The sequence below is a fragment of the Leopardus geoffroyi genome, chromosome C1, assembly GCF_018350155.1.
Source record: "Leopardus geoffroyi isolate Oge1 chromosome C1, O.geoffroyi_Oge1_pat1.0, whole genome shotgun sequence".
In the NCBI taxonomy this organism is placed as follows: domain Eukaryota; kingdom Metazoa; phylum Chordata; class Mammalia; order Carnivora; family Felidae; genus Leopardus; species Leopardus geoffroyi.
The window spans coordinates 79,203,850-79,231,197 of NC_059328.1; the positions used below are offsets into that span (position 1 = coordinate 79,203,850).

The following is a 27,348-nucleotide window of genomic DNA, read 5'->3' on the forward strand; positions in this document are numbered from 1 at the left end:
TTTTGCTTATCTTGGCTGTTGGAAATAATGCCATCACTGAACTTGGGAATACATGTATCTTTTTGATATCCTGTATTAATTCCTTTTGAGTATATACCCCAAACTGGTGTTGCAGAATCATGTGGTATTTCTGTTTTTAATTTTTGAGGAACCTCCATACTGTTTTCCATAGTGGCTGTGCAATTTACATTCTACCAACAGTGGACAAGGGTTCCCTATCTGCACACCCACACCAATACTTGTTATCTCTTGGGTTTGTTTTGTTTTGTTTTGATACTAGCCATTCAGACAAGTATGATGTAATATCTCATTGTGGTTTCGATTTGCATTTCCCTGATGACTAGTGATGTTGAGCACCTTTTCACATACCCTTTGCCTATCTGTATGTGTTCTTTGGAAAAATATGTGTTCAGTTTCTCTGCCGATTTTTAATTTGGATTGTTTGGGTTTGAGTTATATGAGTTCTTTATATATCTCAAGCATTCACCCCTTATCACATACATGATTTGCAAATATTTTCTCCCATTCTGTAGGCTGCCTTTTCATTTTATTGATAGTTTACACTGCTGTGCAGAAGCTTTTTAGTTGCTTATATTTGATTTCAGTGCCCTTGCTTTTATGTCATATCCAAAAATTTATTGCCAACTTGATATCAGGTACCTTAGCCCTCTGTTTTCTTCTGGAAGATTTATGGTTTCAGATCATAAATTTAAGTCTTTCATCCATGTAGAGTTGATTTTTGTGTATGGTATAAGATAGTGATACAGTTTCATCGTTTTCTATCTGTCCAGTTTTCCCAGCACCATTTATACAGATACTATCCTTTCCCCATTGTATCTTCTTGGCTTCTTTGTCACAAATTAATTTGCTATATATGCATGGACTTATTCCTGGACTATCTGGTCTGTTCCTTGATCTATGTGTCCATTTCTGTACCAGTACCACATTGTTTTTATTACTGTAGTTTGTAATGAGATAATGTGATGCTTCCAGCTTCCTTCTTTTTTCTGAAGATTTTTTTTTTTTTTTAATGTTTATTTTTGAGACAGAGAGAGACAGAGCATGAATGGGGGAGGGGCAGAGAGAAAGGAAGACACAGAATCTGAAACAGGCTCCAGGCTCTGAGCCATCAGCCCAGAGCCCGACGCGGGGCTCGAACTCACGGACCGTGAGATCGTGACCTGAGTTGAAGTCGGACGCTCAACCGACTGAGCCACCCAGGCGCCCCTCTGAAGATTACTTTAGATATTTGGGGTCTTTTTCGTTTTTATACAGATTTTAGGATTGTTTGTTGATATTTCTTTGAATAATGCCTTTTTGATGGAATTTTAATGGGGATTGAATTGAATCTGTAGATTGCTTTGGGTAGTATATTTATTTTGTATCCTGCAACTTCACTGAATTCATTCATTCTAACAATTTTTTGATAGTTTTTAGTGTTTTCTATATATATTATCATGTCATCTGCAAATATAGACAGCTTTACTTCTTTCCAACTTGGATACTTTTATGTCTTTTTCTTGACTAATTGCTCTGGGTAGGACTTCCACTACTGTGTTGAATAAAAGTGGTGAGTGGGTATTCTTTTCTTGCTGCTGGTCTTACAGGATGTTGAATTGTGTCAGATGCTTTCTCTGCATCTACTGAGATGATTTAAAGATTTTTATCCTTCATTTTGTTGATGTGGTGTATCACACTGATTTTTATTTATTTTTTTTTTTGTAGATAGTGAACCATCCTTGCATCTATGGAATTAATCCCTTGTGATCATGGTGTATGATCCTTTTAATAATGTATTGTGGAATTTGGCTTTTCTGCTATTTTGTTGAGGAATTTTGTATCTATGTTCATCAAGCATACTGGCCACTTTTCTTGTGGCTTCCCATCAGGGTAACACTGGCTTCATAAAATGAGTTTGGAAGGGTTCCCTCTTCTGTTTTTTAGAAGAGTTTAAGAAGGGTTGGAATTAATTCTTCCTTAATGTTTGATAGAATCTGCCAGTGAAGTCATCTGGTCCTGGACTTTTGTTTCTTTGGAAGTTTTTGATTACTGATCCAATTTCCTTACTATTAATTGGTTTGTTCAGATATTCTCTTCATATTGTCTTGGTAGAATTTGTTTCTTCTAGGTTGTCCAGTTTGTTGGTATATAAGTCTTTGTATCAGTCTCTAATGATCCTTTGTGTTTCTCTGGTAGCAGTTGAAATGTCTCCTCTTTCATTTCAAATTTTATTAATTTGGGCCTTTTTTTCTTGGTAAATCTAGCTAAAGATTTGTATATATATTTTTTACCACTTTAAAAGCCCTCTATTTTCAGTTTCATTGATCTTTTCTGTTGTCTTTTTAGTTTCTATTTCTGCTCTGATCTTTGTTATTTCCCCTTTTCTTAATTTTGGGCTTTAATTTGTTATTTTTCTAGTTCCTTAAAGTATGAAGTTAGGTTATTTGAGATCTTTCTTGTTTCCTAATGTAGATGTTTATTACTATTAACTTACCTCTTAAAAATATTTTTTCTGTATCCCATATGGGATACCATATTTTGTATCCCATAATTTTTGGTATGTTGTATTTCCATTTTCATTTGTCTCAACATAATTTTTTCTAATTTTTCTGGCCTCTTGGCTATTCAGTAGCATATTTTTTTAATCCTGACATAATTGTAAATTGTCAATTTTCTTGTAAGACTTGTATTGTGGCCTACCACATGGTCTCCCTTGGAGAATGTTCCTTGTATGTTTGAGAAGAATGTGTATAGGCCTTGTATGGAATGTTCTACAAATGTCTGTTAAGTCCATTTGGTGTTATGTGTAGTTCAAGTCGTTTTTCCTTATTGATTTTTCTGCCTTGATCTATCTATCCATTGATGACAATGGGGTATTTAAGTCTTCTACTATTATTATATTTCTGTCTTTTTCTCCCTTCAGGTCTGTCAATATTAGCTTTATATATTTAGGTGCTTCTATGTTTTTTAGGACCATAAATATTTATGTAATATATTCTTTCAGATTGACCCTTTTATCATTACATAATGACATTCTTTGTCTCTTGTTACAGTTTTGGCTTAAATATTGTTTTTTCTGATGTGAGTAGAGCTACTCCAGGATTTTGATATCTATTTACATGGAATATATATATTTTTATATTTTTTATTTTTAATGTTTTTTTAATTTTATTTTAAATTCCAGTATAGTTAACATACAGTGTCATATTAGTTTCAGGTATACAATATAGTGATTCAACACTTCCATTCATTACCCTGTGCTCATTACAAGTGATGAGCATGTTTAATCACCATCACCTATTTTACCTATCTACCCACCCACCTCCCCTCTGGTAACCATCAGTTTGTTCTCTGTAGTTAAGAGTCTTTCTGGGTTTATCTCTGTCTCTTCTGTTTTTTTTCCTTTGCTCATTTTATTTGTTTGTTAGTTTCTTTTTTTAAAAAATGTTTACTTATTTTGAGAGAGAAAGAGCTTGCACATGCATGAGTGGGGGGCAGGTGCAAAGAGAGAGGGAGAGAGAGAATCCCAAGCAGGCTCTGCACTGTCAGCAGATGGGGACTCGATCTTACAAAGCATGAGATCATGACCGGAGTCAAAATCAAGAGTCGGACACTTAACTAACTGAGCCACCCAGGCACCCCTTGTTTATTTGTTTCTTAAATTCCACATGAGTGTAATCATATGGTATTTATCTTTGTCTAACTGACTTATTTCACTTAGCATTATACTCTTTAGCTCCATTTATGTCACTGCAAATGGCAAGATCTCATTCTTATTTATGGCTGAATAGTATTCCATTGTAAATATATACCACATCTTCTTTATCCATTAATCTGTCAATGGACATTTAGGCTGCTTCCTTATTTTGGCTATTTTAAATAATGCTCCAATAAACAGAGGGGTTCATATATCCCTTTGAATTAATGTTTTTGTATTTTTGGATAAATACCCAGTAGTGCAATTGCTGGATCATAGTGTAGTTCTATTTTTGGCTTTTTGAGGAACCTCCATATTGTTTCCACAGTGGCTGCCCTGGTTTGCATTCCTAAAAACAATGCAAGAGGGTTCCTTTTTCTCCACATCCTTGCCAACACTTGTTTACTGTGCTGTTGATTTTAGCCACTCTCATAATTGTGAGGTGATACTGCATTGTGGTTTTGATTTGCATTTCCCTGATGGTTATTTATGTTGAGCATCTTTCAATGTGTCTGTTAGCCATCTCTATGTCCTCTTTGGAGAAGTGTCTGTTAATGTCTTCCACCCATTTTTAAATTGGATTGTTTTTTTGGTGTTGTATAAGTTCTTTATATATTTTGGATACTAACCCTTTGTCAGATATATCATTTGTAAGTATCTTCTCCCATTTCATAGGTTGCCCTTTAGTTTTGTTGATTGTTTCCTTAACTGTGCAGAAGCTTTTTATTTTGATGAGGTCCCAATAGTTTATTTTTGCTTTTGTTTCCCTTGCCTCAGGAGACATATCTAGAAAAATAGTGCCGCAACTGATGTCATAAGATTACTGCCTGTGCTCTCCTCTAGAATTTTTATGGTTTCACATTTAGGTCTTTAATCCATTTTGAGTTTATATTTGTGTATGGTATTATAAAGTAGTCCAATTTCATTCTTCTGCATTTAGCTGTCCAGTTATCCCAGCACTGTGTGTTGAAGAGACTGTCTTTTTCCCATTGCATATTCTTGCCTCTTTCATCTGAAGATTAATTGACCATATAATTGTGGGTATATTTCTGCCTGCCTTCCTGCTTTCCTTCCTTCCAGAGACAGTGTGAGCAGGGGAGGAGTAGAGAGATTGGGAGAGTGAGAATCCCCAAAGCAGGCTCCATGCCCATCGTGGAGCCCGAAGCTGGGCTCAAGCCCACGAACCACGAGATCATGACCTGAGCTGAAACCAAGAATCGGATACTTAACCAACTGAGCTACCCAGGCACCTTGGATATATTTCTGGGCTCTGTTCTGTTCACTTGATCTATGGGTTTGGTTTGTGTGTGTGTGTGTGTGTGTGTGTGTGCCAGTACCATACTTGTTTTGAATACTACAGCTTTGTAGTATGTCTTGAAATCTGAGATTATGAGACCTCCAGTTTTATTGTTCTTTTTTCCATATTTCTTTGGCTCTTCAGGGTCTTTACTGATTCCATACAAATTTTAGGATTATTTGTTGTAGTTCAGTGAAAAATGCTATTGATATTTTCATAGTATTGCATAAAATCTGTAGATATCTTTGGATTGTGTGGACATTTTAGCAACAGTTATTCTTTTAATCCATGAGTATGGAATATATTTCCATTTCTTTGTGTCATTTTCATTTTCTTTCATCAGTATTTATAGTTTTCAGAGTCCAGGTCTTTTACCTCCTTGGATAAGTTTATTCCTAGGCATTTTATTATTTTTCGTACAATTCTAAGTGGAACTGTTCTCTTAATTTCTCTTTCTGCTACTTTATTAGTAGTGTATAGCAATGCAGTGGATTCCTGAATATTGACTTTTGTATTCTATGACCTTACTGAATTCATTTAGCAATTTTAGTAGGTTTTTCATGGTCTTTAATGTTTTCTATATATAGTATCTTATTATGTGCAAATAGTTAAAGTTACTTCTTTCTTACTAATTTGGATGACTTTTATTCCTTATCTCATTACTATGACTATGACTTCCAATACTGTGTTGAATAAAGGTGTTGAGAGTGGACATCTTGTCTTGTTCCTGGTCTTAGGGGACACACTGTCAGTTTTTCACCATGGAGTATGATGTTAGCTTTGAGTTTTTGATGTATCGCCCTTATTATGTTGAGCTATGTTCCCTCTAAACCTACTTTAAGAGTTTCTATCATGAATGGATGTTGTACTTTGTCAAATGCTTTTTCCTTGTCTCTTGAAATGATCATATGGTTCTTATCCTTTCTAGAGTTGATATGTATCACATTGATTTGTGAATAACAAACCACCCTTGCATCCCTGGAATAAATCCAACTTTATCGTGGTGAATGCTTTTTTTTTAATGTATTGTTAGATTCAGTTTGTATTTAATATTTTGTTGAGGATTTTTGCATCTTAAGTTCATCAGTGATATGGACCTGTATTTCTCTTTTGTTGTAGTGTCTTTGTCTGGTTTTGGTATCAGGGTAGTGCTGGCTTCATAGAATGAATTTGGAAGTTTTCCTTCCTTTTGTATTTTTCGGAATAGTTTGAAAAGAAGAGGTGTTAACTCTTCTTTAAATGTTTGGTGAAATTCACCTGTGAAGCCATCTTGTCCTGGACTTTTGGAGTTATTGGATTACTGGTAATCAGTCTGCTCAAATTTTCTATTTCTTATAGATTGAGTTTTGGGAGGTTATGTGTTTCTAGGAAGTTCTCCATTTCTTCTAGGTTGCCCAGTTTGTTGGCATATGATTTTTTATAATATTCTCTTATAATCCTTTGTATTTCTATGGTGTCAGCTGTTCTTTCTTCTCTTTCATTTCTGATGTTTATTTGAATCCTCTCTCTCCCTCTCAATTTTTTTTTATTGGTCTGTTGAAAGGTTTATCAATTTTGTTGATCTTTTCAAAGAACCAGCTCCTGTTTCATTGATCACTTCCAATTTTTTTTGCTTCTATTTATTTCTGCTTTAATCTTTATTATTTTCTTCCTTCTGTTGGCTTTGGGTTTTGTTCTTTTTTTTTCTAGCTCCTTTAGATGTAAGCAGATTGTTTATTTGAGATTTTTCTTGCTTCTTGAGGTAGGCGCTTATTGCTATAACTTCATTTTGAGAACTGCTTTTGCTGTATCCCAAAGATTTTGGACCACTGTGTTTTCGTTTTCATTTTTCCCCATTTTTTTAGAATTTCTTCTGGATTTCTTGGTTCCCCCATTGTTTAATAGCATGTTACTTAACCTCCATGTATTTGTGTTCTTTCCAGATTTTCTTATGGTTTGATTTCTAGTTTCATAGCATTGTGTTCAGAAAAGATGCATGGTATGACTTCAATCATTTTCAATCTTTTGAGACTTGTTTTGTGGCCTAATGTGATCTATTCTGGAGAATGCTCCCTGTGCACCTAAAAGAATGCATCCTGGAGCACCTGGGTGGCTCAGTCAGTTAAGTGTCTATGTCGGCTCAGGTCATAATTTCATGGTTCATGGGTTCGAGCCCCACATCAAGCTCTGTAATGACAGCTCAGAGCCTAGAGCCTGCTTTAGATTCTGTGTCTCCTCTCTGCCCCTCCCCACTCATGCTCTGTCTCTCTCTCTCTCAAAAATAAATAAACATTAAAAAATTAAAAAAAAATGTGTATCCTGTTTTAGCATGGGATGTTTTGAATATATCTTAGATCCACCTGGTCCAGTGTATCATTCAAAACTAGCTTCCTTGTTGACTTTCTGTTTGAATGATCTATCCATTGATGTAAGTGGGTATTAAAGTCCTCTACTGGGGTGCCTGGGTGGCTCAGTTGGTTGAGTGTCTGACTTCGGCTCAGGTCATGATCTCACCATTTGTGGGTTCGAGCCCCATTTTGGGCTCTGTGCTGCCAGCTCAGAGCCTGAAGCCTGCTTCGGATTCTGTCTCCCTCTCTCCCCGCCCCCTCCCCCACTCGCACTGTTTCTCTCTCTCAAAAATAAATAAAACATTAAAAAAAAATTTAAGTCTTCTACTATTACTACATTACTATCAGTTACTACCTTTATGCCTATTAGTAACTACTTTATGGATTTGGGTGCTATCACATTGGGTACATAAATACTTAAAATTGTTAATATCTTCTTGTTGGATTGTTCCCTTTATGATTATGTAGTGTCCTTTTTTTGTCTCTTGTTATGGTCATTGTTTTACAGTCTGTTTTATCCCATAGAAGTATTGCTCCCCTGGCTTTCTTTTCTTTTATATTTGCATTATAAATGCTTTTCCCTCCCTTCACTTTCAACCTTTATGTGTTGTTTGGTCTGAAATGAGTATCTTTTAGGCAGCTTATACAGATAGGTCTTGCTTTTTTATCCATTCTGTGTCAGTCTTCACTCTGGCTTTTGATTGGAGCATTTATTCCATTTACATTCAAAGTAATTATTGATAAGTATGTACTTAGCACCATTTTGTTATTGTAGTTCTTTTCTGTCCCTCTCTTCTCACAGTTTGCTGCTTTCTTTAGTGATACAATTGGATTCCTTTTTCTTTATATTTTCCCTATCTGTTACTGTGTGTCTGTTCCCTATACTGTTACTGTAACATTTGTATAAGGAAAATCTAGTTTTCATGGAGTTTCTTAGTGTAGTTTTAACATATTTCAAGTGAACATTGGTAATTTTCCCAAAATGAAGGTTTTAAACAGAGTTTGGAACACTCTCATGGTTTGTTATGAAAGGAATTTGTGTTCTGGGCAGAAGGTTGGCTTAAAAAATCATAGATTCTTAGAGATCATTTAAGTAACTTATTCATTTAACAAAAATATATTGAACACCTACTGTGTATGTATTTTTCTACAGGAATCAGAATTAACCAGATTACAAGCCAAAATTTCTGGACGTGAAAGGGCAGAAGACATCAAGTTTCTACCAGCCCTGCTTACATCTGCAACAGAAATTATGCCTGCCATTCAAGATCCAAAATTTGCTAAACATTCTCATGCAGCTTTTTTCAAGTGTAGAAAACTACGTCGCTCAATTAGTGCCAGTGACCTTAGTGTCAAAACTGGTAGTAATGAAGATCTTTCTGAAGAATTACTACAAGACTTAAAAAAAATGCAATTAGAACAGTCGTCAACATTAGAAGAAAGCCAGAAGGATCTGACTTATACCCAGCCAGACTCATTTAAACCTCTCACATATGACATAGAAGATGATAGTTCTGAAAGTAATGACTTCAGTACTCTTAGTGGAATGCTAAGATATATAAACAAAGAAGTGAGACTATTAAAAAAGTCTTCTATGCAAACAGGCGCTGGTATACCTCAGGTATGTATGTCTTTCATTAGAAGTTATAATAATTTGTCTCCAATGAATATCATTTTATTGTTTGTAAAAAAAAAAAATCCATGTATTTAAATGAAGCATGCCATTAAGTGATACATAAATACTGAAAGTTCAGAAAATTCCATTGTAAGTAGGGTTGAAAATTTAGCATTGAAAATTAATTTTGATTAAAATAGCCTATACATATGATTAAATATAATCTTTATATTTCATTAAAGTACTAAGTCTATTTCATATTAGGAAAGTATTTTGAACTCTAGAGTAAACTTGACCCTTGAACAGTGCAGGGGTTAGGGGCACTGACACCCCAGTGCAGCTAAAAATTCATATATAACTTTTGACTCCCCCCAAACTTAACTGGTAATAGCTGGTTTACTGGAAGCCTTACTCATAACCTAAACAGTTTAACACATATTTTGTATGTTATATGTATACAATAAAGTAAGCTAGAGAAAATGTTAAGAAAATCATAAGGGAAAATACATTTATAGTACTGTATTGTATTTACTGATAATGTAAGTTATATCATGTTTTACAAGATGAATTATCTGTCAGTACCCACATCAATATTGTCTTATACAAAACACTATTGGTGTTATATATGTATAACTAACACTAAATATAAAAAATGAAAAGATAATATGAAAAAAATTCATATTTATAGGTTAATAATTCATACATTGATAAGGAAGCAGCAGCAATATGAATGCTTTATGGTAGCCTAGCCTCCACACTAATGAATCATTATAAAATTTCATTCTAGCCATATTCATTATATACTGTTGGAAACAGTGTTCTATTTTTTTAAAAAACTACTTACCTGTGATGATGGGCTGCTCTGCACCGTCTTCATTTACTAGAGAGAGGGACACACCCTATGGTAATGTTATTTGAAAGCAAAGTTATAAAACAGAAAACTAACACATTATTAAGTTTATATTAAATACTACTTACCTTATACCTATGTAAGGATAGTCTGCCTACTTCCATATACGTCTTGCACATGATGTTCTACATGGTCAGTACTTAGATGATGCTGATGATGACACAGAAACATCTCTTACAGTTCTTGTCATACATTATTATTTAACATGAAAATACACATACACAACAGTTCGATTTATTAACTATACAGCCATTATTATTATTGCTGTCTGAAGGATGGCAGAGGCAGAGGGGTGGAGGAGGTGGAAGGGGAGGCAGGAGAGGCAGGCACATTTCGTGTAACTTCATGAAAATACATCAGCATTTCTGGGTGATTTTTTTTTTTTTTTTTGGCTTTTGCATTTCTTTCAAAATATTTTAGACAATACCAATTGTTCTTCAACCATTTGCTTTAGTTTCAGTGTCCATACCCTAGAAGGTCCATGTCATAAAACTAAATGTCTTTGGAGGCATTTTTGTCTGTATTAAAAACCCATTCAGACAGATACCCTTTCTCCTCAGTGATTTTCGTAATGGTGTCTGGGAACTGTCTGCTGTTTCTTGGTCAGCAGAAGCTGCTTCTCTGTTAGCTCAACTTTTTTTTTTTAAACAATGTACTCTTTAATAGTTGATTTTACAGGTTTACCATGGAGTTTAAATTATGATTTTCTTGAATTGCAAATTTAAAAAAATTTTTAATATAATTGTCAAGTTGGTTTCCATACAACACCCAGTGCTCTTCCCAACAAGTGCCCTCCTCAATGCCCATCACCCACTTTCCCCTCTCCCCCACCCCCCATCAACCCTCAGTTTGTTCTCAGTATCCAAGAATCTCTTATGGTTTGCCTGCCTCCCTCCCTTTCTGTAACTTTTTCTTCCCCCCCTTCCCCTCTGCCATGGTCTTCTGTTGTTTCCCAAGATCCACATATGAGTGAAAACATACGGTATCTTTCTCTGCCTGACTTATTTCACTTAGCATAATACCCTCCAGTTCCATCCACATTGCTGCAAATGGCCAGATTTCATTCTTTCTCATTTCCAAGTAGTAGTCCATTGTATAGATAAAACACATCTTCTTTATCCATTCGTCAGTTGATGGACATTTGGGCTCTTTCCATAATTTGGCTATTGTTGAAAGCACTGCTATAAACAGTGGGGTACAAGTGCCCCTATGCATCAGCACTCCTGTATCCCTTGGGCAAATTCCTAGCAGTCCTATTACTGGGTCATAGGGTAGTTCTATTTTTAATTTTTTTGGGAACCTCCACACTGTTTTCCAGAGCTGCTGCACCAGTTGGCATTCCCACCAACAGTGCAAGAGGGTTCCCTTTTCTCCACATCCTCTCCAGCATCTATAGTCTCCTGAGTTGTTCATTTTAGCCACTCTGACCGGCATGAGGTGGTATCTCAGTGTGGTTTTGATTTGTATTTCCCCGATGAGGAGTGACATTGAGCATCTTTTCATGTGTCTTTGGGCCATCTAGATGTCTTCTTTAGAAAAGTGTCTATTCGTGTCTTCTGCCCATTTCTTCACTGGATTATTTGGGTTTTTTTGGGTGTGGAGTTTGGTGAGTTCTTTATAGGTTTTGGATACTAGGCCTTTATCCGATATGTCATTTGCAAATACCTTTTCCCATTCCATCGGTTGCCTTTTAGTTTTGTTGATTGTTTCCTTTGCAGTGCAGATGCTTTTTATCTTGGTGAGGTTTCAATAGTTCATTTCTGCTTTTAATTCCCTTGCCTTTGGAGATGTGTCAAGTAAGAAATTGCTGTGGCTGTACCTCAACATTTTTTCAGCAAAACCTATTTCTAAAATTAACAAACCATCCTTTGCTGACATTAAATTCTCCAGCTTTAGATCCTTATCTTTCCTTTGTCCTATGTTGTCATATAATGACTTTGCTTTTTCTCAAATCATAGTAGAGTCTATAGGCATGTCTTTCTTAGAGCAATCTTACACTCACACAAAAGTTGCATTTTCAAAAACACAAGATAAAAAGTACAAGGTTTTCATACCTGCTAGCATAACTGCAGCTATGGCTTCACAAATTTCCTTTTCTTTTTTCACAATGGTCCTTACACTGGATTCATTTATCTTGAAATGGCAGGCAGCCACAGCTGCAGACTTCAGTCTACAGTACATACCAAGCAGTTCAATTTTATCTTGTAATGTCATGACTTTTCTCTGCTTCTTGGGAGCTCTTCCAACATCACTAGCTGCACCTCATATGGGTTCCGTGATGTTATTCAAAGTGTATGGTATTGCACTAAACACCATGAAAAATATGTGAGAACTGCAAGAGGTCACTTTTTTATTGTGATACACAATTTAGTGGAGAGATGAACTGCTCACATGGAGATGATAAACGTCACACAGTGTTTAAGCAATACAACACTTGAACTCTCCACAGTAGCCACAGGTGGTGGCTACGAAATTATTACAGTACTACATTTAATTTTATACAGTTATTTAATACCACATCTTTACATTTGTTTACATTTCAACTGCAAATGGCACCATATACAATCTGTGTGTGCATACGTTTTGATAAACCTTAACTTTTTATAATAGATTTGTGTGTATGTTATGGTAGTAAATGAAAAATAGACTAGTGTCTTCATATGTTTTATGCATTTATGACATACGTTTCTCTTAATTTTTTGATATTTCTAGGCTGTGAGGCTCTTCCATAAGTTTTTTTCAAATAGTTGCATGTCTCCAAAAATGTTTTCAATATATTTATTGAAAAAAATTAGCCATATAAGTGGGCCTATGCATTTCAAACTTGTGTTATTCAAAGGTCAGCCCATGTTATTCAAGGGTCAGTAATACTAGAAAATGTTTTTGGAATTCCAAAATTAGTTGTGTTTCTAGACTTCTGGAAACATTCTAGTAAAAATTATTAAGGGGACCTTTGTTTTAGTCATAGACTTCCACAGTGGCAGAGTATCTCATTTACATAATTTATCTACTTCCATTATTCTGTGTATATCATACTGAATAGGTAATTATATCCCTACTACACAGACCCTGCAGACACTCAACATTTTTATAAGCATTTGATCTATAACTTGCATATAGAAATAAAGAATCTCTTCCAGAGAAATCCAGCTTTTTTCAAATGCCCATTGGCTTCACTTTCAAAATAGAATTGGTGGCCTAAAAAATTTTTAAAGCATTTTTAGAATGGATCTAAGACAAAAACTATTAGAGCTTCTTTTCATTTCTCTACTTTGAAAGGAGCTTAATTTACTACTTATAAGCAGAAAGCGATATAAATAATATTCTTATTGGTAAAATAAAATTTTCACATGAAACCTCAAGTATATAGCAAGTCTGATGGTATAGTAAACAAGGCAATTGTGTATAATGCCTGATGAAATTAGTTTTCGTCTAGCCTTTTAAAACTACATTTGTGTTTACTTTATATCCTTTATTCAGCCATTTGATTATTTATTGAGCATCTACTATATACCAGGCACTGGAATTATAGAAATAAGCAAAACTGGCTAAGACCCTGTCCAAACCGAGTTTACATTTTTGTGGGGAAACTTTCAGTAAACAAGTAAATAGATATATGCTCTAATGCTAGGTGGAAATAAGAGCATACAATGTGATGGGAGTACTGTTTTAGATAAGGTGGTTAGGGAAGGCCTCTCAAGAAGGTGACATTTGGGGGCGCCTGGGTGGCTCAGTTGATGAAGCACCTACCTCTTAATTTCGGCTCAGGTCATGATCTCACAGTTCATGAATTTGAGCCCCACTACGGGTTCTGTGCTGATGGCGTGGAGCCTACTTGGGATTCTCTCTCTCTCCTCTGTCCCTTCCCCGCTTGCGTGCTCACTCGCTCTCTCAAAATAAATAAGCTTTTTTTTTTTTTTTTTTTTAAGTGACATTTAATCAGAGTCCTATAATAAGTATGAAGTAAGAAATCCCAATATCTGGAGGAAGGGCAGTGGAGGAAAGGGAACAACAGGTACTAAAGTCCTGAGGTGGTAGCGTGTCTGGCATGTACAAAAACCAGCTAGGAGGGATATTGCTGGTTTGGTGTAAACAAAAGGGAAAGTAGTAGGAGATAGATGATGTTAGTTAGGGGTTGGGTTGTAAGGTGGGGGGTGAGGGTGCTCTAATAGTCTTGTAGCTCCTGCAAGAATTTTGGATTTTATTTGAAGTGTGATGGGAAACCATTGGAGGGTTCTGCATAGGGAAATGGCAGTTATCTGATTTATGTTTTTAAAGGGTCACTCTGGCTGTTTTATGAAGAATGGATGATAAAGGAACAAGAGCAGAGACTATCTAGGTGGATAGTCTTGTATCTGTAGGTGGATCTTGTAATAATCCAGGCAAGAGACAATTTGGGGTAGGCAGGAGGATAGATGTGGAAGTGTTGCGAATGGTTCCATATCTGGATATATTCTGAAGGTAGAGCCAACAGGATTTAATGTAGGTTTTGAATGAAATAAGAGTACAGAAGACTGCAAAGATTTTGTCCAGAGTAAGTGAACTTTCACTGAGTTGGCAAATACTAGTTGATGAGCAGATTTGGAAGCCTCTTAGATCAAAAGTTTGACTTTAGATATATTAAATTTGAGATTTCTATTAGATGTCAAACTGAAGGTGACAAATGAATGATTGGGCTAATGAGACTAAAGTTAAATTTTTAGCTCAGCATGTAGATGGTTGTTAAAGCCATAATGCTTGTTAAGCCAAGGGAATGAGTGGAAGTAGAAAAAAGAAGCCCCGAAATTAAGCCTAATTTAGTAAAGCTAAGTTACTTTTAGCATTCAAGAAGTTGAGTATCCAATAAAGCTGAGATTTAAACCGTGAGACAGGAGAAAAAATAAGGAAAACATATTATCACATGTTTCAGAAAAGAGTGATATCAAACGTTGCTAAATAAAGTGAGGAATAATAGTTGTATATTTGGTAAAATGCAGGCTGTTGATGACATTTATGAGAACAGCTTCATGGTAATAGTGGGGATAAAGCCTGATTAGAGTGTGATCAGCGGAGAATAGGAGAAGAAATGCAAACACCAAAAACAGGCAACTCTTTTGATGTAAAGAAATGAGGGAAATAGTCAAGAAAGAGTTTTTTGTTTTGTTTGTTTGCTTTTAGAATACGAGATAAACAGCATTTGACTGGTGAGAATGATCTGGTAGACAGGGAAGCTGATAATTCAAGACACAGAGTGGAAGGAGTAAAATTCTTAAGGTAGGCTGAAGGAGATAGACTCCAGCAGAGAAGAATTGGCCTTGGATAAGAGTTCATCCACTGTAGTGGGAAAGAAAGCAAAATATATGCGTACAGAAACACATGGAAGATTTGGTGAGAAGGGAGCAATTTCTTTATTGATTGATTGCCTGTATTTTCTTAGTGAAGGTTTTCTTAGTGAGGTTATGAGCTATGGCAGGGTAAGGTATTGGAGGTTTAAGAACAGGAAAGGTATATGAAATAGTTATCTTGGAGAATGGGAAAATATAAATGGACTAGGGAAGTCTAGCAGGATTACCAGGCAGATGGTTTTGTTGGTTGAAATGGCCCTGCAAGTAAGTATATCTGGCATCTTTTGTCCTTATTACATGCCAGCAAGACGATGTCCCTTTCTTCCCATCATAGTGACAACCAAAAAGAACTGTCATGAGTTTTCATAATGTTCCCTAGTGGGAAACACTGCTTCCTTTTTTAAGAACTCTGCTCCACTCCAGTGGCCCTTCAAGTCCTAGATGTGCAACAGTCTATTTCTGGTCAAATAGACCTTGATTTATTTAGAATAAACTTGATTAGTACAGTGACAAATTGTAATCATAGTAATACACAAGCATTAGTACTATATGCAGGTACTATTTGCTTTACATAAATTGTCTCATTTAATCTTTATTGATTGGTACTATTATTACCCAAATAGTACCAAATACTTCTATTGTAGGGGGTACTATTATTTTTTTAATTTTTTAAAAAAATTTATTTATTTTTGAGAGAGAGAGTGGGGGAACAGGCAGAGAGGGAAAGAGAGAATCCCAAGCAGGCTCCACGCTGTCAATGTGGAGCCCAATGCTGGACATGAGGCTCAAACTCCAGAACCGTGAGATCATCAGCTGAGCCAAAATCAAGAATCTGACTCTTAATCAATTGAGCCACCCAATTGGTGGCTAGGTGCTAGGGGGTACTATTATTATCCCCATTATATAGATGAGGCTTTGTTCTTAACCACTGTTGATATACTAATTTCATAGTTGTGTTTCTATTGTCTTCAGTACTGTTTAATTACATAGTTTGGTCTTGCAACTGCTTAGTAAATTAGAGATTAAGAGGTTAGGCCTTAAAAGTTACTACACAACTGATTGATAGAATATCTTAGTCTATAGGTCATTGGAATAAATAGATGCATTTGAATAATTCATTTTACCTATTCTGTTTTAATGGAAGCTCAGAGCCAAATTAAAACATGCAAAATACTAATAAAATAAAATATGCAAAATACTATAGCCAGTTTTTTAAGAAAATCCAGCCAAAGTTAAATTCTGTTCACATTATAGCTTTGTTCATTGCTAGTGATGCTCTACTGAGTTTTAAATGCATTAACCATAGTCGGTAGCCTTAACATAATCTCACCTGGGCCTCATAGCTCATGAGACTCAATTGCATTACCTGTGTTGGTTTAATTTTGTCTTGAAAAGAAGGGGCTGGTTCTTTGGGTTGCTCAGAACTCTATTCTGTACTTCTGTGGGACCCATGCTGGGACAAATGCTTGACAAATGCTCATCTGTGGGTTTTACTCAGTTCTTAGATGGCCGTCACTTGCCGTTATACCTTAAACTTAAGGGAAAGGTACCTGAAGACATCTTCCCAATTCTTTCTCTGTAGGGACTCCTTTTTTTTTTTCTTTTAATGGAAGGTGAGAAAATTCAGAGCAAGGACTGCTACTATTGAAAGAAACTTTGACTTACTATGGTTTTATTGTCTAACTTCATGATCATTTACATGTACATTGCATTAATAAGTGTAAAACTTGACATATTTTAAATTGGGTTGTAGAACCTTGATCTACAGGCCATTTCTTGTCCTTCGCTCACCTCACCCACACTAAAGTATAACACTGCATTTGTCTCTGGTATAAAAGCAGAAATTTTAACCTTTTTTAAGCCAACGAAACTGTTATTTAAACAGAATGTTATAAAGAAACCCAGATATGTCAATCAGATACAAAGCTAATTTATCTGATTAAAAGTGGATTGTGGCTGACCTTTGCCCAGTTACTTACTTGCTCACCCTCTTACATGTCTGCTTATGCAAAGAGTTCAGAGCAGGCCTGGATTAATCTTTAAGGAACATAAGCCTGAGATTAGGGCACCAAGGGAAAGGGAGTACCACAGTGTTTTGCCCTAGCTATCATGCCCTTAACTCTTTGACTGCCACAGTTGAGTGTAGTAGATTGTTTTGTAATTGTCTTTATCTGCCATGTTGTAGTTTAATGTGTGTGCACTGTTAAACTATCTTTTTCTTTGGTATAGTGAGTGCCTTAGGTTTAAATTTGGTTTGAAGGTGTCATCAAGAAATTACATTTGTTTCTGACTTATGGTGTGAGTTTCACTTTTGTAGAGAGTAACACCAGCTGGCATTTAAGTCATGCTCTGATTTGTGTGAAGCATCCTTAAGCTCTTTATTTTAAGCAATGGAAAGGTGAGAGGGGGCATCATTGTTGGGTTGGGTTGAGGGCATCAGTTGGCCTTAATCCAGCTGTGCTCCAGAGAGTGTAGTTTTAAAGTCCATTGATACAGCAGAAAAAAACTAGAAATGACTATGTGAGAAGTACTTAGTAAGTGTTAGTTATCTCTTTTACTTATGTTATAGCTCAAATACTGATTTTCCCAACAGTTAACTATGTTGGCAGTTCATTCACCAGAAAGCCTCTAACACAGCAGTTTTCTGGTGACAAAACCTTCATAAGTCACACAAAAAATTACACATACACAAAATTTTGAACATATTATCAAGGAGTTCACAGATACCAAGTTAAAAACTCCTGTTTTAGATCTGAACAGTGGAATACTGCGCTGTGAATACTGATTAGGTAATTCACAGCTTATTATGAAGTTGTAAGAAGTACTGTTTATAATCATCTTATTTCCAAAAAGGAAAAGTCATTTGCAAATATGGTCCATATGCCATGCAATAAGATGAAAAACAAAAATTGAGAAAGTCAGCTATAGGGAAAACAGGGATGGATAGCAAGATTACAGGCAATACCAGAGACATAATAACATTTTCAAATCCCTGGCCTAAGTAAAGACCAAGGTGTGACAAGAGTATTTGACTTGTATTTTGAGAATCTTCTGGGCCTTTTCCCAGTATTTTTCTACTTCTGTATGTTGTGCTGTTTTTTGATGCAGATACTTCTCTTGTCATTTTCTTTTTGCTTTTTTTCTCTTCCCTCTTTTTCACTGACTTTTTTCATGTAGCCCTTCCTCTATCTTCCTTACTGTGCCCTCAAACCATAATGTGACACCAGTGTCTAAATATTTTATTTATATTGTGTCCTCTGTTTTTGTTTTTTAAATCAATTTAAACTTTGCACTCCCTCCCAATGCCCCCCAACCAGAATTACTTGCTTTTTACATTTCATGTGGTCCATTTTTTACTTTTTCTGATTCATGTTTAATTGAGTAAGCATTTCCCACTCTTGCTTTAAATTATGTTCCTGATTATTATAGTGGACATTAATACTAAATTAATATAAGAATATTTCAAAAACTAATCTTTTTTTTTTTTAATATTCCAGGGAGAAAAGGTGTAATTAAAAGAAGATGTTGATATGATGAAAAATGAGATTTTTGGTACTGTATTTATTTATTACATGTAGCTCATACTTCATAGAAGCTGTTATTTTATTGCTTTTGAATAAATTTATATTTCAGTATGTTTAAAGAAAGTTCTTCGAAAGCTTTTTCTTTTTGCGAAAGTTAATTCATTACTCATTTTTGGTTTAAACTTGCTACTTTCCTTGTCTTTGTTTTTTATGTAAAAATCACTGCTAAAATGCTTAATAAGTACATTAAATCATTTATATTTTCGATTTAGATTACCATATTTTTTGCTTATTGTTCTAATAATACTTTATTTTTGTTTTATTTATTTATTTGTTTATTTAATAGGCTCCACATCCAGTGTGGAGCCCAGTGTGGGGCTTGAACTAATGACCCGGAGATCAAGACCTGAGATCAATGACCCTGAGATCAAGAGTTGGACACTTAATCAACTTTATTTTTCAAATAAGTAATATGAATTAAAAAGTCCTTCTGCCATAGGTTCATAATTGTATTAATAAGGCTGGCTTTTGTTGAGTGTTTGCCATTTATTAGTCACTATTCTAGGCACTTTCTATTTGTCAACTCATTAAATTCACATAATCTTATTTTATGAGGTATATACTATTATTATTCCTGTTTTACAAGTGGAATTATTTAACATAATGACACAAGAATGTGTTCCAAATAAACTGATTTTCTAAGTCTCGTGAGATGGAGTTGGGGTTAGTGACCCTATTTATACATGGCCAGCTTTATGGTAGAATAAAAATAATGGAGCAAAATTAAGATGACATATTTAAACTCTCAAATTTAAAAACCTCTCAAGATTAGACCAAATATTTTTATCCTTAGAATGTTAGAATGTGTCCTTAGAAAAGAATATGGAGTTCATTTTTTCTAACAGGTAAACATTAAAGCCATTAACGTTGACAGTACCACTTGAATAACACTAATTGAGAATTTGTAATTACTTGTCAGGAATCGAATAAAGTTTATCTTTTTACTTCTACCTACTAGTGATTTGACTCTAAGAGTTAAATTACTAATTCAGTCTTTTTAGCCAGCACCCTTATTTCCCTTTCCCCCAAGTTTCTACCATGTGCCTTATGAACTCTTGTTCATGGACCAGTGAGCATTACTGTGTAGTCACGTTGTACATCTGACACCTTCATTAATTTAGTTTCCAGTCTGAGCTGGACTCTTATTTTTGACAAACTTTAACCTTTTCCTCCTACCTTCCTTCCTCTTCCTCTTGACAGGTATATTAATATTTATATTTTCAACTACCCCCTTTACTACATCTCCTATACTCTAAAGAAATAAGTTAGCCACTTATTTCATAGGAGATCATCAGGTCCAATCTCCCTCAATTTCCTTTATGTATCCCTGGATACTGTTGATTCATTCATCCCTGGCTACTTAGTTTAAGCAGGGTCAGGGTCCTTCCTTAAGAATTTTGAAGCTGAGGAACGCCTAGGTGGCTCATTTGGTTAAGCCTCTGAATCTTGATTTCGTCTCAGGTCATGATCTCACACTTTGTGAGATCGAGCCCCACAGTGGGCTCTGCTCTGACAGTGCAGAGCCTGCTTGGGAGTCTCTGTCTCCCTTTCTCTCTCTGCCCCTCCCCTGTTCATTGTCTGTCTGCCTATCTGTCTGTCTGTCTCTCTCTCTCTCCCTCTCTCTCAAAATAAAAAAAAAAAAGTTTGAAGCTGAAACTGCAAACAAATTCCACTGCATGCATGAACGATAAAATACAAGACTCCCGAGCTCTTTATAGCCATCTTTCCTACCACGTGGGCCAAAGCAGCAATGCAACTAGTCTGGAGAAAAGAGGAGGAAAAATGAAACAAACCTACCAAAAGGAACAAGAAAAAGAATAACTGAAGATCTGGGTTTCACATGATTTTGAGACTCAGCCACATTATTGAGACATCACAATATTCTTATAGTAAGTCCTTTTATAAAGCTAGTTCAAATTGGATTCCTGTCGCTTGCAAGCAAAAAAGTGCTAACCAATGTACTTTATCTTTTTTTTTTTTTTTTTTTGCCACCAAATTTCTTAGAAAAAATAGTTTGTATTCACTGTTTTACTCTTTACTTCCAACCCAATCCTTAAACTAATACAATCTGGCTTTTACTACTCTGTTGCCATACCCAGTGTCCTATTTTCATTCTTTATTTTGATATTTTGTATTGTTATCTCTTTGACTCCAGAACACTGCCAGTCTTTCCTGATTCTCCTTTGGAAACAAATAGCTGATCTTTACATAATACATACTATTATGCATATGCCAGGCAATGTTGTAGACACTTTACAAGTATTATTATATTTGTAAAGAGGAACAAGGATAGCAACAACCTATGAGGAAATATCTTTCAAGGAGGTCATGCAACACAATACCGTAGTACCACATGAAATAGATGTAAGATAGTTTATTGAGGAAAAGTTTACAGAGAGGGCAGTAGTAGAGGGCACACAATCCCTCAAACTCTCCGGTCCTACACAGCTTAGGCATAGTCTGCATATACTGTGTTCAAAGTTCCAGTGGAAAGGAACCCTGCCTCCATAAGAGTCTACATATTTATTATTGGGCTGAGATAGGGAATATTTATGTAGCTGTGCACTAATGGAAACTTATTTGTAGATGGAGTAGCCTTGTTAGAGAGGGGGAACCTTTCTGTTCCTCTCTTAAGCTAGCTCAAATTTGTTGATGCAGCAGCCTTTTCTGCTACTAAAAGTTTGAGAGGACAGGAGATTGGAGGCAGAATGAGCCTCTAGAGCTATTGTGATCGTTTCTCATTAGGAAGGTGCCAGTATTTATCACTGTATTTTATAGAAAACAGGCACGGATGGGTTAAATAATTTTTCTCATGATCATGTAGCTTTAGAAGTATAACAGCTGGGATTTGAACTGACTCAAGAGTCCATGCCCTTAACTGCTAAAGCACATTGCCTCTTTATATTGCCTTTTACTTCTTTGAACATCCATTCTTAGCATTCTTGTCTGCCTACCTATAACATATTGGGATTCCCTAGGTTAGTTTCTACCTTAGATCTCTCTTCTACAGGTATTTGTTCTTCTTAGATTAGTTCATCCAGTACTATTGCTTCAATAATAATCTTTATGGTAATAACTTCCAGATCTGTATCTCCATCTTTTCCTTGCAACAGATCTGTATTTTCAATTGCCTACTCAGACAGTTCCCTGGATATCCTATAGATTTTTTTTTTTTTTCCTAACAAAACTTTAGGGCCGCCTGGGTAGCTCAGTCAGTTGAGCGTCCAACTTCAGCTCAGGTCATGATCACACACAGCTTGTGGATTTGAGCCCTGTGTCAGGCTCTGTGCTGAAGCTCAGAGCCTGTAGCCTGCTTTGGATTCTGTGTGTCCCTTTCTGTCCCTCCTCTGCTCATGCTCTGTCTCTCACTCTCAAAAAAATAAAGAAAGAAATAAAACATCAAAAATTTTTTTTAGAAAATCTTAAATTTATCCAAAACCAAACTCATGATAGTTTCTCAAAATTTACCTGTCCTGCTTTCCTGTTTTCCTTTTTTTGTTAGGTGTTTGCTTATTTTCCATCATCATTCACCTAGTTCTTGCCATCAAAGATGACCTGGTGGCTATCAGGTCATTCTTTTCCCTTTCTACAAAATATAGACTATTACTAGACTATTCTATTTCAGCCATCCATACCTGTAGGATCTTGTTATCATGTGTTTCACCTCCCACTCTCTAACAACAATCTCTTTCAGCTCTCTCATTCTCTAATCCCTGTTGATATTTTTCCACATTAAGAACATATTTCCATTTAACGTTTTTTTCTATAATATGGAATCCTCTCATAGAGGTAATTTACTAATGTGGTTGAGAATGTGGACTTTGAGTAGGAATCTTATACATCCAGCCATGATAGAATAATTGGTATTGGTCTTGCCCTCATGTCCTCCACAATTATAACAGTTTATTGGAAATGAAAATCAGCTTGAAACCATATTAATAGAAAATGTCAACTCTAACAGAGAAACATGGTTGAATAAGTATGAACAGAACAACCAAGACAATGTGAGTCATTATTAAGAAAAGAAAGACGGGCATCTGAGTGGCTCAGTCATTTGAGCATCTAATTCTTGATTTCAGCTCAGGTCATGATCCCAAGGTTGTGGGATTGAGCCCTGCATCCTTCTCCACACTGAGTGTGGAGCCTGCTTGGGATTCTCTGTCTCTCCCTCTCGGCCCCTCTCCCCTGCTCACGTTCTCTCTACAATAAATACACATTTTAAAAAAGAAGTAAAGAGCAAACAGGACAGGAAAAAATTTTAGAAAAGTATGACAAAATATATCAAATTTGGTGTGGAAAAATAAATGGACAACCTATGGGCCCTCTAAGTTCAGCAAACCCTAAGCAGAATAAATACAAAGAGCATCATACTTAGGTATACAGTAGTGAAAACTCCTGGACACTAAAGAAACAAAGAAAATCTTAAAAGCAAACACAGAAAAAAGTCTAAGAAGCAAAGATCCAAAAGAAGACTGATTTCTGACCAGAAACAGTGAGACACACTTTAAATATAAAGACAATACTGATTGAAAGTAAAAAGGATTTAAAAAAAAAAAAAAGCACCAGGCAAACAGCAGGCAATTTCTGATAGACTTCAAAAAAAGAAGTATTGGTGAAGATAAAGAATGATGTTTCATAATGGTAAAAGGACCCTTTCAGTAGGAAGACATACTCCTAAATGCACACCAAATAATCTTCAGAACACATGTAGTAAAAACTAACAAAACTAAAGGGAGAAACAGAAAAATCTACAATCACAGTGGGAGTTTAACCTCCATTTTCCAATAACTTAAAGAATAAGAGACAAAAAAAAAAAAAAAGATACATACTTGAACTAAACCATCAACTAACTTAACTGAATTTAAAGAATACCACTCCTAGCGACTGCAAATTACACATTCCTTTCAAGTGTACATGAAATGTTGATAGATCATATGCTGGGCCACAACTTAGGTCTCAATAAATTTCATAAGACTGAAATTCTACAGAGTATGCTCTCTGACCACAGTGTTCTTAAATTTCCATAACAACATATCTAGAAAATCTAGAAAATTATGTGGAAATTAATCTTGCCCATAATTCTTGGGTCAAAGAATGTATGAAAAGAGAATTTAGGTATTCTCTTTGGTAATAAAGACACAAAAGTTAAAATTTGTGAGATGCAGCTAAAGCAGCTTAATTAGAGGGAAATTTATAGCTTTAAACACTTTGTAATTAATTTATAAATAATCTGTAAAGAAAAGGGTTTAAAATCAGTGGTCTAAATTACCATCTCAAGAAGCTAGAGGACAAAAAAGAGCAAATTAAACCTAAAGTAAATAGAAGGGGAAAAAATGAACAAAAATCAGTAATATGGAAAAAAGCAGAGAAAATACAGCTAAAAGTTGATTCATTGAAAATAATAAAATTCATTGATCTAGGAAGGCTTATCAAGACAGAATAGAAATAACCAATATTTTGAATGAATGAAAGAGGGGCTGGATATGACAATAGATCCTACAGACATTTTAAAATATGATTAAGGAATCTTAAGAACCCCTGAAACTCTGACAATGGAGGAGAGAAAAATTTGCAGATTACTTTGTGAGGCCACCATAACAATGATACCAAAATTTAACAAGAATAGTACATGAAAAGAAGATACCCTTGTGAATGTAGACTGTAGGTCAGAAAATTATAAGCCCTCAAACCAAATGTGGCTTTCCTGTCCCTGTGATTGAAAACAGTTTAATTATATATTGCCTATGGCTTCTTTTACATTATAGAGGCAGAACTAAATAGTTGTGACAAAGACTATATGATAGGCCACAAAGTCTAAAATATTTACTATTTGGCCTTTAAAGTTTGTGGACCTCTGACATAGACACAGAAATTCTCAATGAAATATTAGCAAGCAAAACCCAGAGATATAAGAAGGTTACATAATTACCGAATGACTCTTATGCCAGTAAGTCTGGACCAGCTTGCTTAAAAATAATGTAATTCGGGGCGCCTGGGTGGCGCAGTCGGTTAAGTGTCCGACTTCGGCTCAGGTCACTATCTCGCGGTCCGTGAGTTCGAGCCCCGCGTCAGGCTCTGGGCTGATGGCTCGGAGCCTGGAGCCTGTTTCCAATTCTGTGTCTCCCTCTCTCTCTGCCCCTCCCCCGTTCATGCTCTGTCTCTCTCTGTCCCAAAAATAAATAAACGTTAAAAAAAAATAAAAAATAAAAAATAAATAAATAATGTAATTCATAGAATAAGCAAAATAAAGGGAAAAAACCACACTTGTCTCAAAAGATGCAGAAATAGCTTTTAACAGCCATTCAGAGCCTGGCTCTGTCACCAATTCACTTTGTCGAGGCAAATTACTTAATCTCTCTGTGTATTTGTTTCCTCAATTATAAAGTAGAATAATGTTACCTACCTCAAATCGTTATGAGTATTAAACAAGTCAGTACATTAGAATAATACCTGGCACAGAGTAAGTGCTCAGTAAATGCTAACTGTTGGCTGCTGTGATTATTCATTTTCTTCTTCAGCTTAGATATGATGGAGTATCACTTCAAATCACTCCATTGCCAATATCCTGAAGTTTTTGGTCTTTTAGTTACATGGAAAAACTACTGAATTTATTAACTGCCCTTTTTCTCCTTATATTTAAGTCATATATTGTTAGAGAAAAGCATACAACCATGTTGTGCTGAGGACTACTGGTTTTTCACTAAAATAAATTATTTTCCTTTTCCTGTAATTACAGAGTTTTAGCTGGGCCCATGGGCAGTCACTGTATTTCCCAGTATCTCCAATGAGTAAGTTCTCACCAGAAGAATACAAGCAAAATGATGTGTACCACTTCAGTCTTGAACACTTAAGTATTACATATGTGCTCTTCCAAGGTCTTTCCCTTTCCCTACAACCAAAATTGCCTGCATCCCAACTTCAACCATGCATGTGAAGAAAATACCATTGGGAATAGCAAAAACAAAAACAAAAACAAAAATAATAGAAGCAACATAGGTGTCTAAGTGATCTGGAGCATTCTCCTTGGCTATTACATGAGAGAAAAATAAAATTCTATCTATTTAACCCACTGAATTTTGAACATCTCTTTGTAAAATATCTTAACATACACATTTGTGATTGTACACCATTGCATAAAAATCCTTCTTGGTATTAATATTTATTTCTACCTGGGTCAAATCTTCACTACTTCTCATAAGTCCGTTAAAACACCCACACACAGATACACACAGTGAGCATATGATTTCACCTCATGCTTCAAAGAGAATGACTGCCAAGTGTCCATCAATTGGTGAATGGATAAAGTTGATGTACATATATACAATGGAATATTATTCAACCATTTAAAAGAATGAAATTTCGGGGCGCCTGGGTGGCTCAGTCGGTTAAGCGTCCGACTTCAGCTCAGGTCACAATCTCGCAGTCCGTGAGTTCAAGCCCCGCGTCGGGCTCTGGGATAATGGCTCAGAGCCTGGAGCCTGCTTCCGATTCTGTGTCTCCTTCTCTCTCTGCCCCTCCCCCGTTCATGCTCTGTCTCTCTCTGTCTCAAGAATAAATAAACGTTAAAAAAAAAAAAAGAATGAAATTTTGCCATTTGCAATGACATGAATGGAACTAGAGAGTACAATGGTAAGCAAAATAAGTCAGAGAAAGACAAATACCGTGATTTCAGATATATGTGGAATTTGAGAAACAAAGCAGCAAAGGGACAAATAGAGGGGAAAAAATCAATAAGCAGACTTAATTATAGAGAAGTGATGGTTAGCAGAGGGGAGATGGGTAGGATGATGGGTTAAATAGGTGATGAGGAATAAGGAGAGCATTTGTGTTGAGCACTGGATGTTGCATAGAAGTGTTGAATCACTATATTGTACACCTGAAACTAATATTGTGGGGAATAAGCTTAGGAATTCCCTAAGCTTGCACCAATGGGTTAACAAGGCATAAAGAAATAGCCACAGGATGAATGCATCCAAGATTAGATAAACAGGGCAAAGGTCCCCAGTATAGGACAAAGGTATAGGAATAGGAAATCTTAGGATGAAAACTTACAAGATTAGATATTCAAGGCGGAAGCGCCCCCTAACTTAACACAATAGCAGAAAGCTGCTTTCACAGGAAGGACCAAAATAGGTAAACAGGTAAACAGCGCTATAGACCGCACCAAGTTGCCTGGAGTAGAGCTAATTAGCAAAAGAAAAGTGCGTTGTTGACCCTGAGGTAGTATGCTCTTTCTTGTCCCCTAGACAAGTTTAGGTAAACAGAGGTGGTACCTCATGCCTGCTATAAACAACCATCTGCCTAGTACCAGGATTTAGTTTTGTACTGACCCAAATCCCTAACACTGTGTATCTTCAAAAACCCCCTTTCCCCCACACCCATGAGTTAATGTTCATGGTTTCATTGTTTCTGTGTGCATGTCCACCACGCTTGTAAGCCTTCTGATCCTAATAAAAACTGAGCAAGGACCCTTACTCAGAGCTTTTGTCTCCTCCCGGACATTAGCCTCTCTTGCATTTTAATCCTGTGTCCACTCTCTTGCTGGACAAGAGGGAACTCCAGACCCAGAACCTATGACATAATATAATGTGGGG

The 27,348-nt window shown here is 35.9% G+C and overlaps 1 protein-coding gene across 9 annotated transcripts in view; it reads left to right on the forward strand.

The window, feature by feature from the left end:
* CCDC18 (coiled-coil domain containing 18) overlaps nucleotides 1–25,828 on the forward strand; it is a 116,844-nt gene extending 91,016 nt beyond the window's left edge. For 7 of the 9 annotated variants that reach the window (XM_045478314.1, XM_045478319.1, XM_045478316.1 and 4 more), the window contains 2 exons: nucleotides 8,475–8,942; nucleotides 25,491–25,828. In XM_045478314.1, coding sequence (XP_045334270.1) covers nucleotides 8,475–8,942; nucleotides 25,491–25,688 — 666 coding nt within the window. In that variant the 3' untranslated portion in view covers nucleotides 25,689–25,828. Of the gene's footprint in view, nucleotides 1–8,474; nucleotides 8,943–18,667; nucleotides 18,814–25,490 lie in introns of those variants that run through there. The other 2 variants (XM_045478322.1, XM_045478320.1) reach the window with 2 other exon arrangements.
* The last annotated feature ends 1,520 nt before the right edge of the window (nucleotides 25,829–27,348 follow it).